Source organism: Monopterus albus, unplaced genomic scaffold (genome assembly GCF_001952655.1).
Source record: "Monopterus albus unplaced genomic scaffold, M_albus_1.0 scaffold55.1, whole genome shotgun sequence".
NCBI classification, from domain to species: Eukaryota; Metazoa; Chordata; class Actinopteri; order Synbranchiformes; family Synbranchidae; genus Monopterus; species Monopterus albus.
In genome coordinates, this window is record NW_018127935.1 from 458,872 (window position 1) to 474,270 (window position 15,399).

At 41.5% G+C, this 15,399-nt stretch overlaps 1 protein-coding gene across 3 annotated transcripts in view; it reads left to right on the forward strand.

Annotated features, from left to right (window-relative positions):
* The first annotated feature begins 411 nt into the window (after nucleotides 1-411).
* nck1b (NCK adaptor protein 1b) overlaps nucleotides 412-15,399 on the forward strand; it is a 27,327-nt gene continuing 12,339 nt past the window's right edge. The window contains exons 1-3 of one of the 3 annotated variants that reach the window (XM_020602308.1): nucleotides 412-664; nucleotides 11,978-12,030; nucleotides 12,289-12,529. In XM_020602308.1, the coding sequence (XP_020457964.1) occupies nucleotides 12,304-12,529 (226 nt within the window). In that variant the 5' untranslated portion in view covers nucleotides 412-664; nucleotides 11,978-12,030; nucleotides 12,289-12,303. Of the gene's footprint in view, nucleotides 665-1,591; nucleotides 1,741-11,977; nucleotides 12,031-12,288; nucleotides 12,530-15,216; nucleotides 15,321-15,399 lie in introns of those variants that run through there. The other 2 variants (XM_020602307.1, XM_020602309.1) reach the window with 2 other exon arrangements.

The window sequence follows — 15,399 nt, forward strand, 5'->3', positions numbered from 1 at the left end:
ATGTGGTTGTTTTCTTTGATTGTCCACAGGTTTTATATGTTTTCCTTTTCTTTGTATGATTTTCCATTAAATGTAAAGCAACGTAGGCCTATACATTTCATTAAATTGTACAGTCTGTTCTAAAGTCCAACTCAGTGAGTGCAACTTTTTCTTTGGCTTTTAGACAAATTAGTTAATAAGTATTTCCTTCATATAACATAAGTGGAATATAAATGGAGACCTCTTGTTATTTCTGTTACTATACACATTGTTTTATAGTGGTGATTACATAATTTTTTTTGTCTCTGAAAGTGAACAACCTGATGGGGCTAGGGTGGACGGCAAAATACCAGCAGCTGCAGTGTGGTTGACTGACAGTACCATTGTCCAATAAAAAGAGAGTTGATTCATCTGTAGCCAATCGGATGCGAGACGTGGAGTCGGTACAGCCTGTGTAGCTGTTGCTAGCTGGCCGAGCTATGCTGCTGAGCAATGACACACTGATGTTGAAATGCAATTTCAACGGGGCACAGTGCTTCATCAGCAAGGCTAGCTTGTTGGAGTGGAAAAATAACTGGCTGCTAGCTAGGAATCTGGATATCATTATTGTACATCAGCTCTTAGTTTCCTGTGACGATTAAATATTCCCTAAAAGATATAAGAAGAGGTGGCTATTTGCAGTCAGGTAAGACGCGATATGACTGAGCGAGGAATGAATCTGACCTGCCACTGTCGGTGAAAGCTATTTGATGCAGGCTGCTGCAGTAACGTTTCTCATGGGGGCTACAGGCTAGCCCTGCTATCCCTGAATTCACCGAGTAACGTTGTCACTCACTTCGGCTAACAGCTAACTGTTAACTCCATGCTTAACCCTGACAAAACCAGCCTGTCGCTTTGCCAACATGACCAATATACTGTTACCCAGCTAGCTAACTGTTAGTTTGACTGGCCGATATGTTTGTAACAATTAAAATGATGTTTCTCGGTTTTCCTAACCAGGTTAATGTTAGCCAATTTTAGTAGCCTGACACACTGTCAAGCTTAAATTAACGTTACAAGATAAATCTCAGATAAAACTGCTGCGCAGCAATAAACGTGGCTCCACTTTATTACTTACAATGCTTTTATTTATGAAGCTAGAAGAGGAGATGAACACTTTATTATTATTATTTATGAAGCTAGAAGAGGAGATGATGTCTTAACGGTAGCTCCAGTAAACGCGAATCTACTGGATGTCTCGATGTATTATTATATGTTCTGATGCTTGTGTTTTTTTCCTCAGGGTTAAGTTGTTACATGCATTCCCTGTCGCAACTTATGATGGTTATTGTAATCAAATGACCCTTTTTTCCCTACTAATACGGCCTTGTTTTAATCAGTTCATTATCTACTTATTGTATCTTACAATAACGGTATAATCCTTTAAGCTACAACATGTCAGTAAAGGTTTATGAGTCTAATACAGTAATGTTGTTTTCCAAAGATATTCTGTTTACAGTGATATAAATCACAGACAGCACTACACTTTCAAATTGGCACCAGTGAGGCATAGGTGCATTTTTATTTAATACGTGACTTGAACAAATAGGCTAACCATTTATCAAATGTTTTTGCCATAAGATTTGTCCATCAGTGAATAGCTTCAGCTCTGACTGGAGCAGAGGATGTAGCAACTGCATGCCAGTAGGGAGAATGTCTGTGAACATCCTTCTACCCAGGGACACCAGTAATTGGAAAGGCAAATGTTGGGAACCATTTTAGGTACTTGCACTCACTGTTTATAGCCTAACACCGTTTCTACCCTAGGCCACCTTAGCCAGACTAAATGTCACGTTCCAGTAGCACGATGAGTGATAACGCTGTATAATTGCTGGCATATTCTTGGGCCTTATGTCTGTGTGACCTCTTGTAGAATTTGTTCAGCAGTAGTATGAAACAATGCAATTAATATGGCTTGAATACCTTATCTCACTCTTAAGATGTGGTTAGTTAGATCAGAATGATTTCAGGGAGTGTGACATGTTTCTTTCCAGATGCCACGTGGGGATTTTTTCGCAGCTGCTGAGTAGTACAGTTTCTGTAATTACTGTCACACTGACAGAACTCTTCACAGTCTCTCATTAAGGTTTCAGGGAAGTGAGAGGGAGAGAGAGACGTGTGGTCTGCTGTTTGTTCTCAGTGGGAGTCGAAGGGAGGATAGCCATAGTTTGTAGGGCGAAGAGATGGTGGTGACCTGCTTATCAGCATGAGTTGCTTGAAGGCTGATATTGTATTTCTCTGGAGCATTGAGACCAATGTATAAGATGTGAAAATGACCATTAGGAGACCTGTAGAGAAAATGTACCTGCTGCCATATCATGAGCTCACATTCACAATTGAGGACTCCCTCTGAAGTAAAGATTTCACTGTTCAGTTCTGCATGTTGACATTGCAGTGATGTGACCCTTCATCTGTGTCCTATTCACAGTTCCTTTTGGCTCCCATCTTTAACAACAACCTTATTTGAATGTTATGACAGTATATATTTATTAATAAGGAGTAATGAACTTTTTATGGTTAAGATTGTGCCCTTATCTCATGCTCAGCGCCTGGCGATGTGCTACCAATGCCCTCCAGCAGCCGAGTCTGTCCTCACAGCCTAGAGGAAAATACAACTGTGTAGTTTCATGACAGTAAAAAAAAAAAAAAATCCCCTGGTCAAGTGAGAAACTCAGATTTGTAGTTTTAAGTGAATTTAGGTTTCTAATGAAGTTGAGAAATAGGGAAATTTATTCCGCAATTGTGCTTCTCTTCTGTCTTATCACCCTCTTTTCAAATATTGCATGCACTCTCTTCCAGTTCCTCATTTTCTTTGTATTTTTGACTCTTTCTGTCTCTCTAGTTTTCCTAAATGGCTGCCCATGCAGGCTTGTTTGAACAGTCAATATCAGCGTTCTATACTTTCTACATTTTAACTAGGGTCACTGACTGAAAAGAGAACTTAGCCCTTTGTCAAGGGACAAAGAGCAGGAGCAGTAAGGGGAAGAATGACAAGTGCACTTTTTTTTTTTTTACATTACTGTTATAAGAATCAGCCAGAATGGAAAACAATGAATTCTGTTCAACTGTTAATGAATGTAAAGGCAAAGTCATCCAGCACTGCAGGCTCAATATAGCAATGGCACTTGTCTCCACTTCTGTAAAACCTTCTGCCTTCGGTGAAATGCAGTCAAGATAGTTGCTAGCATTTCTCAAGTAATTTGAGTTCCTCATGTTTGAGAAAAGATGTTTCAGCAGTGTTTTACGTTATTAGTTCATTATGGTTCGGGGTTTTGCTCTGTGGTTTTGGCAGATAGAAAATGAGGATGTGTGTAATCGAAACCACCGCTGTTATTGTGTTGACATAAATAGCTGTGAATGCATGACTAGAAGAGTAATATTGATAAAATATATGTATATTTCTTTCTTGATGAAAGTAGACTCCTGAGGCACAGCCACATCTTACTGTGACACACTGCTATCTCTGTCCTGTCCACATTTAGATGTTATGTGTGAATTTATTGAAGCAGCAGTAGGTGTAGCCTGCAGGTCTTTTTTGCCCTACAGTGTTGGTGCCAGGCAACGTGAGTATAGTAGCTGAAATGGCATCATGAAATAGATTTTCCATGGGTGACTTATCAGGTCCATTTGATCTGACCACTTTGTTTCTCACTTTCTGATCCCTGCTTGTTTTCTGTCAATGACTGAGTGAAACCAGATCCACACAATGGTAGTTATCCTATAAAATGAGATGAATCAATTATATTTGTATTGTGTTGGTAATCCTAGATTTTATTTTGATGTAACTGCAAGCAGTTTTGCTTTTGCAGCCATTGTGCCAGGAGTTTGTTCACATCTGTAGTCCTTTTCACCTACTGGGTGATATTGTCAGTGGTGGAACATCCTGAACTCTTCAGTTCACAATTTACAAGTTAGCAGCTGGTGTGAATGGCTCTTGGGTTTCCCCACTTGGCTGCTGTCTAGTTATGGTTCACATAATATGATGTGAATGCAGCATTGAAACTGGGCTACATTATCCGTTGTTAATAATGTGTTTAGAACTGCTTAAACTGTAAACTCTAACAGCATCCAGCTGAACATCTGAGATACCTGTTTTATAATCTGGTATTGTGACAGCTATCAAACCATAGTCTGTGTCACATGACAGTCATTGTGACAGAAATTCAGCCTGAATCCCCTGAATATATGTTACACTATCACCTGAATCCCCCCACTTTGGGGGTAAGTAAAATGGCATCAGAGCATAGATTATACTCAGTACAGGCCATGAATTACAGTCCTCCCATTGTTTAAAATGCGGGTAGGCTGTCTCCCTCAGGCGTCACAGAGGTGCAGATTCTTTGGAAAATGTTTGATAGGAGAGATGGCAGAGAAAAAAAACATCTTGTACTGTAGTTATTGTTGAATTGTGCAGATCCCAGTCTGTTGTGGCATCACCATGCAACTTGGAATGCCTCCTGCTCTTGAGATGCTCATACACAAGTTCCAACACGTGGCTCTCTCAGCCACTGGTTTGTTCACTCCTATTAGGAATCCACCCCAGGGCTCATATTTGCCAGGAAGTACGGAGACTAAGAGGAAGCTGGTGTATCCAGTTCATCTCTGTGACACAGGCTGACTGTGATTATTATCTTGTGGTTTAAAAATGATGTACTATTTTGACTATAACAGTAGCTTTTTCTAGGTGGCTGCAGTTGCAATGAGGTATACAGCAACAGTACATTGAATGGCCAGGTTTACATTTTACTTGAATATTATTTTTACCGACTCCTTACTGCTACTAATAAGTGGCCTGACGGCACACAAAACCTAACCACAAACAGCTTGATTGTACTGTAGTACTTGATGTTCGGAGTCCCTCTGCTTTGTAAACTTGGATTAGTCATTGGGAAATCCCCTGGATTGCTCTGAGTTGGTGAGGTAACCTGTTGCCTTGATCCCAGATTGTTTAGATGTGGCTGTCGTTGGACCTGGCAGCTATAAGCAAATAGGCCACCCAGAACAACAACCACAGTAGGATGTGCATGCAAATGTGGAGGCTCTGTTAATAGAAGTGCGGTGTTAAGGACATAGATTTTGTCTTAAACAGAGGTTTAGGTGGGTTTCTGTCTACAAGAAGGATATACTGTACTTCTTTTCATACTGGGCTAATTTGATGTGGTGTATGATAAGGATGCTTTGATCAAGATTTCAGGACTGGTATAGATCAGTGATTTAAGTTGTGGTTTTTGTCAGCAAGCGCTCACATAAGAGACCCTGTAAAAGTACCCTTACTTGTCTCATCTTTGTCGTCCCTTTTTATGTTGCGCTGGGCCTATTCCAACATTTTGATGTGTTGCTCTGCACAATTACTTAGCATTTCATTTGGAAGCAGTGATTTAGGCATTGTTATATTTTACACCATCCAAATCAGTCTTTATGTTCAGAGTATCATTATGCTCCTAATGCATAACAAGTGCTGAAGGTCTATTTTAAGTTATAAACTTAAAACGTAGTCTCTTCCACACAGAAAATGACTTTTGGAGTATTTCTCTCTTTGGACATTCATAAATCCACAGGCATAGGCATTTTACTAAAATTACATTTTTATCAGCCGCTTTGTGCTGCATGGCATCTCATCCTGTTTTCTAGGCATAAAAATGTTAAGTGAACTCATCACTACCGTCTCTCTGTGGGCTAGAACATCAAGCCTCAAGCTGATGAAGTGGATAAAATGCTGCTGTAAAAATGGGAAGTGAAAATCACTTTTGAGCTTGTGCCTCATTTATTTCACTGGAGGACACTTTTTCTCTCCCAAACTGTTATTGTCCTGCACCTGTGCCCAATTTGGGTTGGATGTGCACACAACTATAGCCTTTTTTACCTCATTTATGTCATGGTCATTTTTATGGTTGTCATATAATTAATGTCTTCTAGTATGCATGGGTGCTCAATCAGAATACTTGATGTTTGATACCAAGATTGATCAAATAGATTTGTATTAGGTATAGTTTGTGATAAAATTTCACTACGTGTAGCTCTAGAGCACTAAAGGAGGCATTTTCTCAAAGCTTCATAAATACTTTTTAAAATGGCTGATATGGACAGTAAGAGTGACCTGGGTAGCACAAGACTTTGCGTTTGTGTCTAAATTGCTATGCAACATATTTCAAATGTTAATGTTTGTGTATGTATCACACGTTTGTGTAGAGTGAGCCTTGTGATGTGAAGCTGGCCTGACACAAAGTTTGAAAGCTTTGGTCTTGGTTGTTGTTATGAGAGTAAATCTCTGGCAGTTCTCCAAAGACCTGAGCCAAACTCTATTTTGAGGCTGTTCCCGCTCTCCAAGTGTAATCCCAAGGGGTGGATAACCAACTGCTTTCACACAGACATGAGCCTACATTATATGGTTAGCCAAAAATACTGGAGGCCCCTCTGTCCTTAATTAAGTTTTAATATGACACTGAGACAGTGCTGTTTTCTAATGCAGAAAAGTGTTAATTCTCTGAGCATCACTGGGATCAGAGTTTAAACTGTGTCTGGATTTGATCTGTCATCTCTTTAATAAGGCATCAATGCAAAACAAAGATAAGAAGCTATCTGAACTCTTCTGAACTCAATGGACAAATCTGCACTCTGTCAGGTTGCATCACTTTCCCATCATCCGGTCACCCCCGTGTCCACACTTCCTGTCTCACAGCTGGCCTACCAAGTCTCCCATGACCCCTTGCTGCTATGCTGCTGTTTTGTTTTGAGAGAATCCAGGACAGCTGGGATGAGATGCAGTCTCATGGGTCTATGTGATTCGATGTGTAACGGAGCACAAGCCTGTATTCATTGGGCTGTGGCCGTCTGTTTGTGAAACAGGCCCGGCCTGTGGCTAAAATGTATGTTTTGGTGTAAGTTGGAGGAAGTGCAGCAATGCCAGAGGGGCTGAGAGAGCATTCCAGGAGGCAGAGGAGCCTTGTGATTTCAGCAGGCTGTCACAGGGATTAGGTTACTCTCTCTGCTTCTGTGAGCTCATGGTGTTGCTGTCTCAGTGCCTCAGCAATGCTGGAGAGCAGGGGTACATTATTTGCTCCAAAGAGAGACAAGGAACCCTTGGCTTGTTTAAAATCAGAATCAGCTTTATTGGCCAGGTGTGTAGGACACACGAGGGATTTGACTCAGGTACAGTGGCTCTCAATGTGTATGTACATGTGCTTCTGTAAAGCAGTGAATAGTAAACAATATAAGGGTGAGAGAACATAAAAGGAAAGAAAAAGAATGTACATTAGGAAAAAATAAAACTAAAGTACTTATAAACAGTGAACTATATATACACACAGTTCAGATGCATTTTCCAGAGTGATATATACAAACATGTATTTACAGGTATTGCACTGAGGGTTGCTATTCTCTTATATAGTCATTGGTCAAGTGTTCATCAGTGTGATGGCCCGGGGGAAGAAACTGTCCTTGTATCCGGTTGTCTTGGCGTACAGTGACCTGTAACACCGTCCAGAGGGGAGGAGTTCAAACAGCTCATGTCCAGGATGTGAGGGGTCTGCAGAAAGCTTCTCTGCCCTCCTCTTGACCTGTGAGGTGTACAGGTCCTCCATGGAGGGCAGGTTGGCGCCGATGGTTCTTTCTGTAGTTCTGACTCGTCTGGAGTCTGTATTTGTCCTGTTTGGTTGCTGAGCCAAACCCGACAGTGATGGAAGATCAAAGAACATATTTGACGATTCCTCTGTAGAACTGTATCAGAAGCTCCTGGGGCAGGTTGAACTTCCTGAGCTGGTGCAGGAAGTACATCCTCTGCTGTGCCTTCTTGGTGGTGGTGGTGCTGATGATGGATGTCTACTTCAGGTCCTGGGAGATAGTGGAGCCCAGGAACTCTACTGCTGATACAGTGCTGATGAATATGGTGGGGGGTGGGGGCACTCATCACTGTCTCAGATGAAACTGATGACTGTTGTGTCATATGCAAACTTTAGGAGTTTAACAGAGGGCTCCTCCGAGGTGCAGTCATTGGTGTAGAAGTGCACATTACCAAGGCAGCCTTACACGGCACCATGACAGTTAGCTTATACAGTATCCAGTTTTAGTGACTTCATTTTTGCTGAAAACCTTTACATATCAGTCAGGGGAATGAAATCAGTGCCATTCACTATAATTCATGCTGAATTCAAATACTATCCCAGTTCTTGCTGTCTCTAGTATGGTGTTCCAGTATAATATATTACCACATCGGCCACTGGATATGCTCTTTGACTAGATCTCTGGTTGCATCTTTCCATGCAGACGCAGGAGTAGTTGTGGCAGCAGCTGCAGGCTGCAGGATGTGGTGAACTCATGTCACTGTTTCATCGTAACAAGAATTCGCAGAGTTGCACCCTGCATCTCTGTCACACTACTGATGTGCAGTTGTTGTGGTTTACAGTGTTAGTGTATTGTTGTACATTTCATAATTTGATTAGTGCAAATCTAATGTGAAAGTTATTATCCTTTTGCTTTATAAATATCACAGAGGTAACACTGTTTGATAGTAGTCCGTTGCTGATAGGAAACAGTTGTGACCAGAGTTGGCACTCCTGATACCAGGAGTGGGTTACTGATATTAACACTGGTTGGCCTGCCACTGGCCCATAGTTGCTGCTATGGCAGTAGCCTAGATAAGATTCACTTTATCAGCTTGGGATTTAATAGTGCTGTACATTTGCATGACACAAAGAGCCTCACTGATTTGTAAACCTGTTCTGTCTGGTGATATTACCACACATGCAGTTCCATCTTACTAGGTGAGTGAAGGCTTTTTAGCATGGAGTTTTTTTTTTGCTGGTACAACATTAAATATTATGTTTTTAATGTAAACATCGAAGGTATGCTGTTCTTGATTCTCGGTATGTGGCTGTTTTTAGTTAGTGCAGTAACTACAGTAAAGTAGCAGTTCGTTTTTTAAAAATGGCGCTTTCTTTGTTCCTGGACAACTCGCACTTGATGACGCGATTTCTCTGTCCAGTCGCTGGTCTGCAGTGAACCTCGACGGAGGTGATACCAAAAATAGTACCCAATATTTGATACAAATAAGGCAAGGCAAGGCATGGCAAGTCGAGTTGAGACGATACCAGGCGGTGGAAAAGGGGCTTTGTAGCCACAGTGGGCTGGCAGAAAACCTGCATTTACCACTGGCCACCAGATTTGACTACCTGCCTTGCATGTGGTGTGGTTGCCCTTGTTGTCAGCCACAAAACTCATGCATTCAGATCCCTTTTTTGCATTATTTTTGGTAACTATGTTATTTACAGAGCTAGACACCCTTAGAGATAGGGTGAGGAGCTCGGTCACCCAGGAGGAGCTCAGAGTAGAACCGCTGCTCCTCCACATCGAGAGGAGCCAGCTGAGGTGGCTCGGGCATCTGTTTCGGATGCCTCCTGGGCGCCTTCCTAGGGAGGTGTTCCGGGTATGTCCCACCGGGAGGAGGCCCTGGGGAAGACCCAGGACACGCTGGAGGGACTATGTCTCTCGGCTGGCCTGGGAACGCCTTGGCATTCCCCCGGAGGAGCTGGAGGAAGTGTCTGGAGAGAGGGAAGTCTGGGCATCTTTGCTTAGACTGCTGCCCCCGTGACCCGGTCCCGGATAAGCGGAGGAAAATGGATGGATGGATGGATGGATGGATGGACTTATTTCTTCAAAACATGTATACTGCTCTTAAAGGTCATAGACTATTTAACTGGGAGTTGTTATTCAGAATAGTTCCACATCAGCAGCTGGGTCCATATGTTCTTCTCTCCTTGTCTTTTTGAATAATCAGACCTGAAAGACAAAATGGTAAATCCATACAGAAATTTTTCCTTGGCTTCCAAATGCTAAAATCATCAAAGAAAACATTGGAGATGTCACTGCTAATCCATCTCGCCTTACAAAATGAAGACGGCCCCACACTTGTTGCACCTTGCCTGCCTCTGTGGTCTGTTTTTGCGATTACAGAAGTGGAGAAGGAGTTGGGAAAAAGGCTGTTCAAAACAGAAAATGTACAAATCTGGTACATTTTAAAAATTGCATATTTAATTTAGGAGTGATATTGCCTATTTATCAGAATGTATGAAGTGAAGACAGGTGGAAGCACGAAAAGCTATCAGACTAGGGTCAGATGTGTTAAACTATGCCCTTATTTTATATGTGATGTGGAACTGCTGATGAATCAGGCTGCCTGTTAATTCCACTAGGCAGCAGTGTAAATGGATGTAAACGTGACACCATTTGAGCAGTTTGACCTGTCTGACCTTGTGTTTTGTGCTTTGGAGCAGTGAGTGACCTTAGCTCAGTCTATAGCTGTGCGATGAGCTCAGAGCATCTGTCACTTAACTTTCTGATCTTCCCTCACATCTGCACAGTCATAAAGTCATGGTGGTGTTAATGTGCACTTAATGCCTGGCCATCCCTAGATGTGGGGGGCAAGGCAGTGTGCTTTCTGAAAATGGTAGATAACTGGGAAAGGGATAGTCTGTTATGGAGCTGGAAAAGATGGGAAGTGATGTGAATAGAGGAGGGGTGGATATATACATCACTTGTCAGACAGTTCTCCAGCCCAGCCCAGGGGAGTGGAGAGATTATTGCTTTTGTTTTGGTCAAAGAGGCAGCACTTGAGAGTAAATCAGCTCTTTGTTTTTGTGTGTCGCTTCCTAACATGCCTCCCAGCATTCATTAATTTAGAGTTGGGAAAGAAGCAGGCAACATACCATGAAATAAAGCCACAGTATACCCTTTAATGTCTTTGGTAGCCTAAATGAAGTCTGCAACACCCCCTATGGGGAGTTGTAGCTCAGAACACAGGTGTCCCTCCATTAAAATTTAAATGTGAGATCAGTTACATTACTGCACTGCCAGTTTGGGATCTTTATGTTACATCTCTTAGCTTAGATGTGGCACCACTGCTGTTACAGTATGTTTTCTAAAGGGATCATTCTTCTCATCTTGACTTTTCCTCCATAAAGCTGTTCTTTGCTCATATTCTATGCTTATTTACTTAAGATCAGGTTCTGAGCCTATCTCAAGGCCAGCTGCAGCTGAAATCTAGACGCTGCTGCTTTATATTAAAACTAAGAGCTCTCGATCAATGAGGTCAATGTCTGGACCTTGAAGTCAGTCAGGGGGAGAAAGGTGAAACTCTATTCACGTCCCATGGCATCAGAAAAGCTGAGCTGCTACTTCAGGAGAACCTCACTCCCCTCAGCGCTGACCCTAGTATGTGCCTGACTGCTGATGGCCAGATTGGTCATTGTTGAACATGAACAAGTTTTGATTGTGGATCACAGTATTCCTACATCATGATTTTAGATAGCCTGGGGAATGTGAAAGTTCATGTGATAATCAACATTGTAACAGTGAAGTTTAGCTTATGTGCTTCACATAATTGCAGCACTCACATGGGCTGCACACTTAGGAAAAATTATAGGTTGGTGGAAAATTAAAAATATTATCTTACACTATTGGTACCCAGTAAGAGCCTCATTCCTGGGCGTAGCCCCACTAGTGACGTACAGTGCCCCTGTACTTCCCCATTGCAGTAATCTTTGCCATATTTCTGGCTCCCAGGTTTATGTTTGACGCCTAAGACAATAGACAATCCTTGGACTGTTGTTCAGAGGAAATCATCACCTCTGCAAATGTATGAAGACTGTGACTACAGAGATTAGCTCTGTATTCTCTGTGTTTATAACTGTTACTTCAAGAATAAAATTGGTGCGTAGAAATTGTAAATGAGCAGACTAAACTGTGGAAATAGTATCTTGTATTTCATCAGGGTTCTGGCCTTGCTGGATTATATCTGGATTGCATTGTACATACATAAATATATTATTTGGACATTACTACATGGAGAGTGGCTTGGTTGTGTTTTATAATTAAGACAAAAACATGTATATTCTGAGTGTTTTTCACAACTCTTTGGGAACATTTTGAGAAGACTCAATTTATATTGTCCCTGTTCTTTTACTAGGTCAACAGAGAGGTGTCAGAGCCCTTGAATTTCTCAGTTTTGATGCAGTACAGGTATAGTACAGCTACACAGTTTCTAAATTTGCTTTTCATGTGTCTCTTGACTAATTGTGATTGCACAAGCAGCACATTTGGAGAATCAAATGTGTATGAAGGCTGGATAGATCTATATTCATGATCCTTTATCATCACTAACTTTGCCACTACTACAACTGCTGAAGGACATCACTGGGCAGTTAGATAAATTGTCAGTAATGTAGAATATTCATTCTGTCACATCTGATGTGTTTTGTCTTCTCCTCTCTCAATCAGTGTACTTTGTGCAAGATGACGGAAGAGGTCATTGTCATTGCCAAGTTTGACTATATGGCCCAGCAGGACCAGGAGCTGGATATCAAGAAAAATGAGCGCCTCTGGCTCCTTGATGACTCTAAGTCCTGGTGGAGGGTTCGAAATGCCACCAACAAAACAGGCTTTGTGCCGTCCAACTACGTGGAGAGGAAGAACAGTGCCAGGAAAGCTTCGATTGTCAAGAATCTAAAAGACACGCTAGGTACAAAAAAGAAATCTTTTATGGCTTCTGCTTTCCACATGTCATAGTTATAAGCAATGACCATGCTTAAGTTTATGCTCACCAAAGTCCTTGTTTATTTATTTTTTTTATTGTTGGAGCTCACAAAACACCTGTTAACCTGCAGAGACATTGCATTTGTATATCTTCAGTCACTTGTCAAATGTTTTGGCTGTAAGCTGACTTTGTGTTTCATACATAGTTTATTTATGTTAATTAACATAGCAAAGTAGAGCCACGGAGCATTGTTTATCAAGGCCAGCTGTACCACAGTTTGTTTTTGACCACAGCATTACTATATCTACTGATGTCAGGCTAATGTTTAATTGATATAATGCCGTAAGCTATGTTTTTTCACAGTGCACTATCGTGAAGATTTAGTATCTTGGTGGGGAGTGTCTATTGTGTCGTATCTCATGTAAAGTGGTGTTTTATTGTGAAGCATTTGCTCAGGGAAGCCAGTGTTATATTTTCTTGATTTCAGCTATTCATTCAGAGGTTAAATACAGTTTGTTTTACAACTGTGGCACTTGTGAAAACTAGCTAGTGTTTTGTTTGTTTGTTTTGTATGTAAACAGTCACCAGGGAAGATTACTCCCCTGTTCTTTTATCACAGCAGAATTGATGCTGAACAGGTGTCGTCTCCTCTATTAACACAGCAGTAATATTTCTGGGCAGTGCCATTTGCCAAAGGCCCTGTGCATGTAGGAATAAGCCAAATGCAAGCCAAGGTTACTGTTTGTCTTAGCTTAATTCTTCTCGATGACAGATATTCATGATAAACTGGGATACACTACACACTAGCATTCAGTCTGTATGATAGCTAGAATGCTTGGCATTTGTTTCACCTGTCATTTCACTTCTGTGATTTTATAAAATGCAGTCTTGCCTCTAGTTTCAGATCCATTTCATGTTGTAATCTCCAGTCTGTTCAGCTCTGTGGGGCGTCATTGTCAGGGTTAAGAACACTGATGGGACACTCATGTTTGTTGGTATCCTTCAGCCATATTTGCTGTTAGATTTGCCACTCTGGGGACTGAACGTCTGCTTGGTACTGACAGTAAATCACAGAGAGCTGTGTAAATAAAAATAATAACGTGTATTTAAATAGGAAATGTATGCAATCAAATAGGAGAAAGAACTAGAGAAGAAGAGACCCTATTTAAATATGTAAATAAATACACACTGTGGCAGAAGGGCTTTCAAATTAATATATACGCTGGTTATATTTACAGTTTACTGTACTGGGGTGATTGCTGTGTCCTGTCATAGAAGTATGGATTAACTGTTCATGTCCGGGATGTGAGGGGTCTGAAGGGTGAATGTAGTATTGTCTGTTTGTTTTAGTTTTATCAATCTTATTTGGAGGCTGAACTATAAAAGCTCAAGCCATCACCTGCTGTTAATGGGCCTATTTGACAGAAACATCAAACCACACTTATGAGACTGACAGAAGAAACAGCTTTATCTTCTTTGCTTATCTTTGATGTGGTGATGATGTGCTCCTGTGTAGGGTGGCCTCTGCAAGGAAGCCCTGAGACCCAGACGGGCTTTTCCCCTGCTGAAAGGATTGAAAGAATGGGGGTAGTCAGGGCACTGCTAACCAGAAGTGTGTCAGCCATTTATAACGATAGCAGACTTCAGTATTTGCAAAACACTTACTGTACCTCTTAGACACGTGAACTATATTTTCCTGTCAGCTGCATAGCAGTCGGTCTGTGTGTGTGCGTGCGCATGAGTATTTTGGAAAGAAAAGGGCTGTGTGCTAAAATGCTATGAAAAATAATATAATAACAGAAAAAAGTTCTCTAGATGCAGCTCATTGATTGAAATTGACCAGACCTTTCCAGTTATACTACATTCTGCTGTTGCTTTAAATCTGATCAGTCTGCTTTGCCCTGAAGTGTGTAGATTTGTGTTGTCGTACAGTCACGAGTCTCCCAACAACTTCTACCTGTCACTGATCAAATAACCTCAGGAGAACAGCTGCATGAATGACACACGCAAACACTCAGGTCTCACTCACATATATCCAATAAGACAGAAGTAAAACTAAGCCTTGTTAAACACTAATATAATTATATAGCCATAGAATTTTTGTAAATCCTTTGCCTCATATAATGGTGTTTATGGTAGGAGATTGTGGGTGAAGCAGCCTGATGATCATTCTTTCATATGTTACGTGGGTGGAAAAATCAAAAAAAAATTTCTTGTTTAAAGAAGCCTGTAGCAGGGTGTGTAGCGGTGTCGTCTTTGAAAGAATGTGTGAGGGTATAATGTGTCTGCAGATGGCTGTGTTTAGCTGTGCAAGTGTGTGTGTTTCTATGTTTGAGGCCAAATGCTTCTTGGGTTTGTTGTAAAGTTGTGAGTGTGTCTGTACAAACAGCTGCAGTCATGTGACACTGAGTCACTCAGCCACTGCAGTGTCCCCATAGTCTGTTTTCTAGCCTTGTATAGATATCAATCCAATGTTAAATTATGTTTAAACAGTCCCCCTGGCTCCTTCTTCCCCTTTCCATGAGGCCTCTGTACTCTGCCTTCCAGAACTAGACTGCTAGACTGGAGGTCTCTTTGCTCTACACTCTCATTGGATAAGATTGACCACATGGTCAAGGAGTGGGCCGCCCTGCTCCACTATCTGCCTAGCTCTTTTTGGGTGTTCACATGGAACAACTCTGCAGCTGCAGTGGGAAGAGAACAGGGGCCGGGAAAGAGAGAGGGAGAGGCAGCGAGCCCAAAATGGACATGGCTAACCTATTCAAGCATTTCTTTCGTGAGTTTTCAAATTTCCTAGCCTTCTGTAGCTCTTTAAAGTGTTGTTACAAATGGTGAGAAAGCTTTTGTCTGATTCC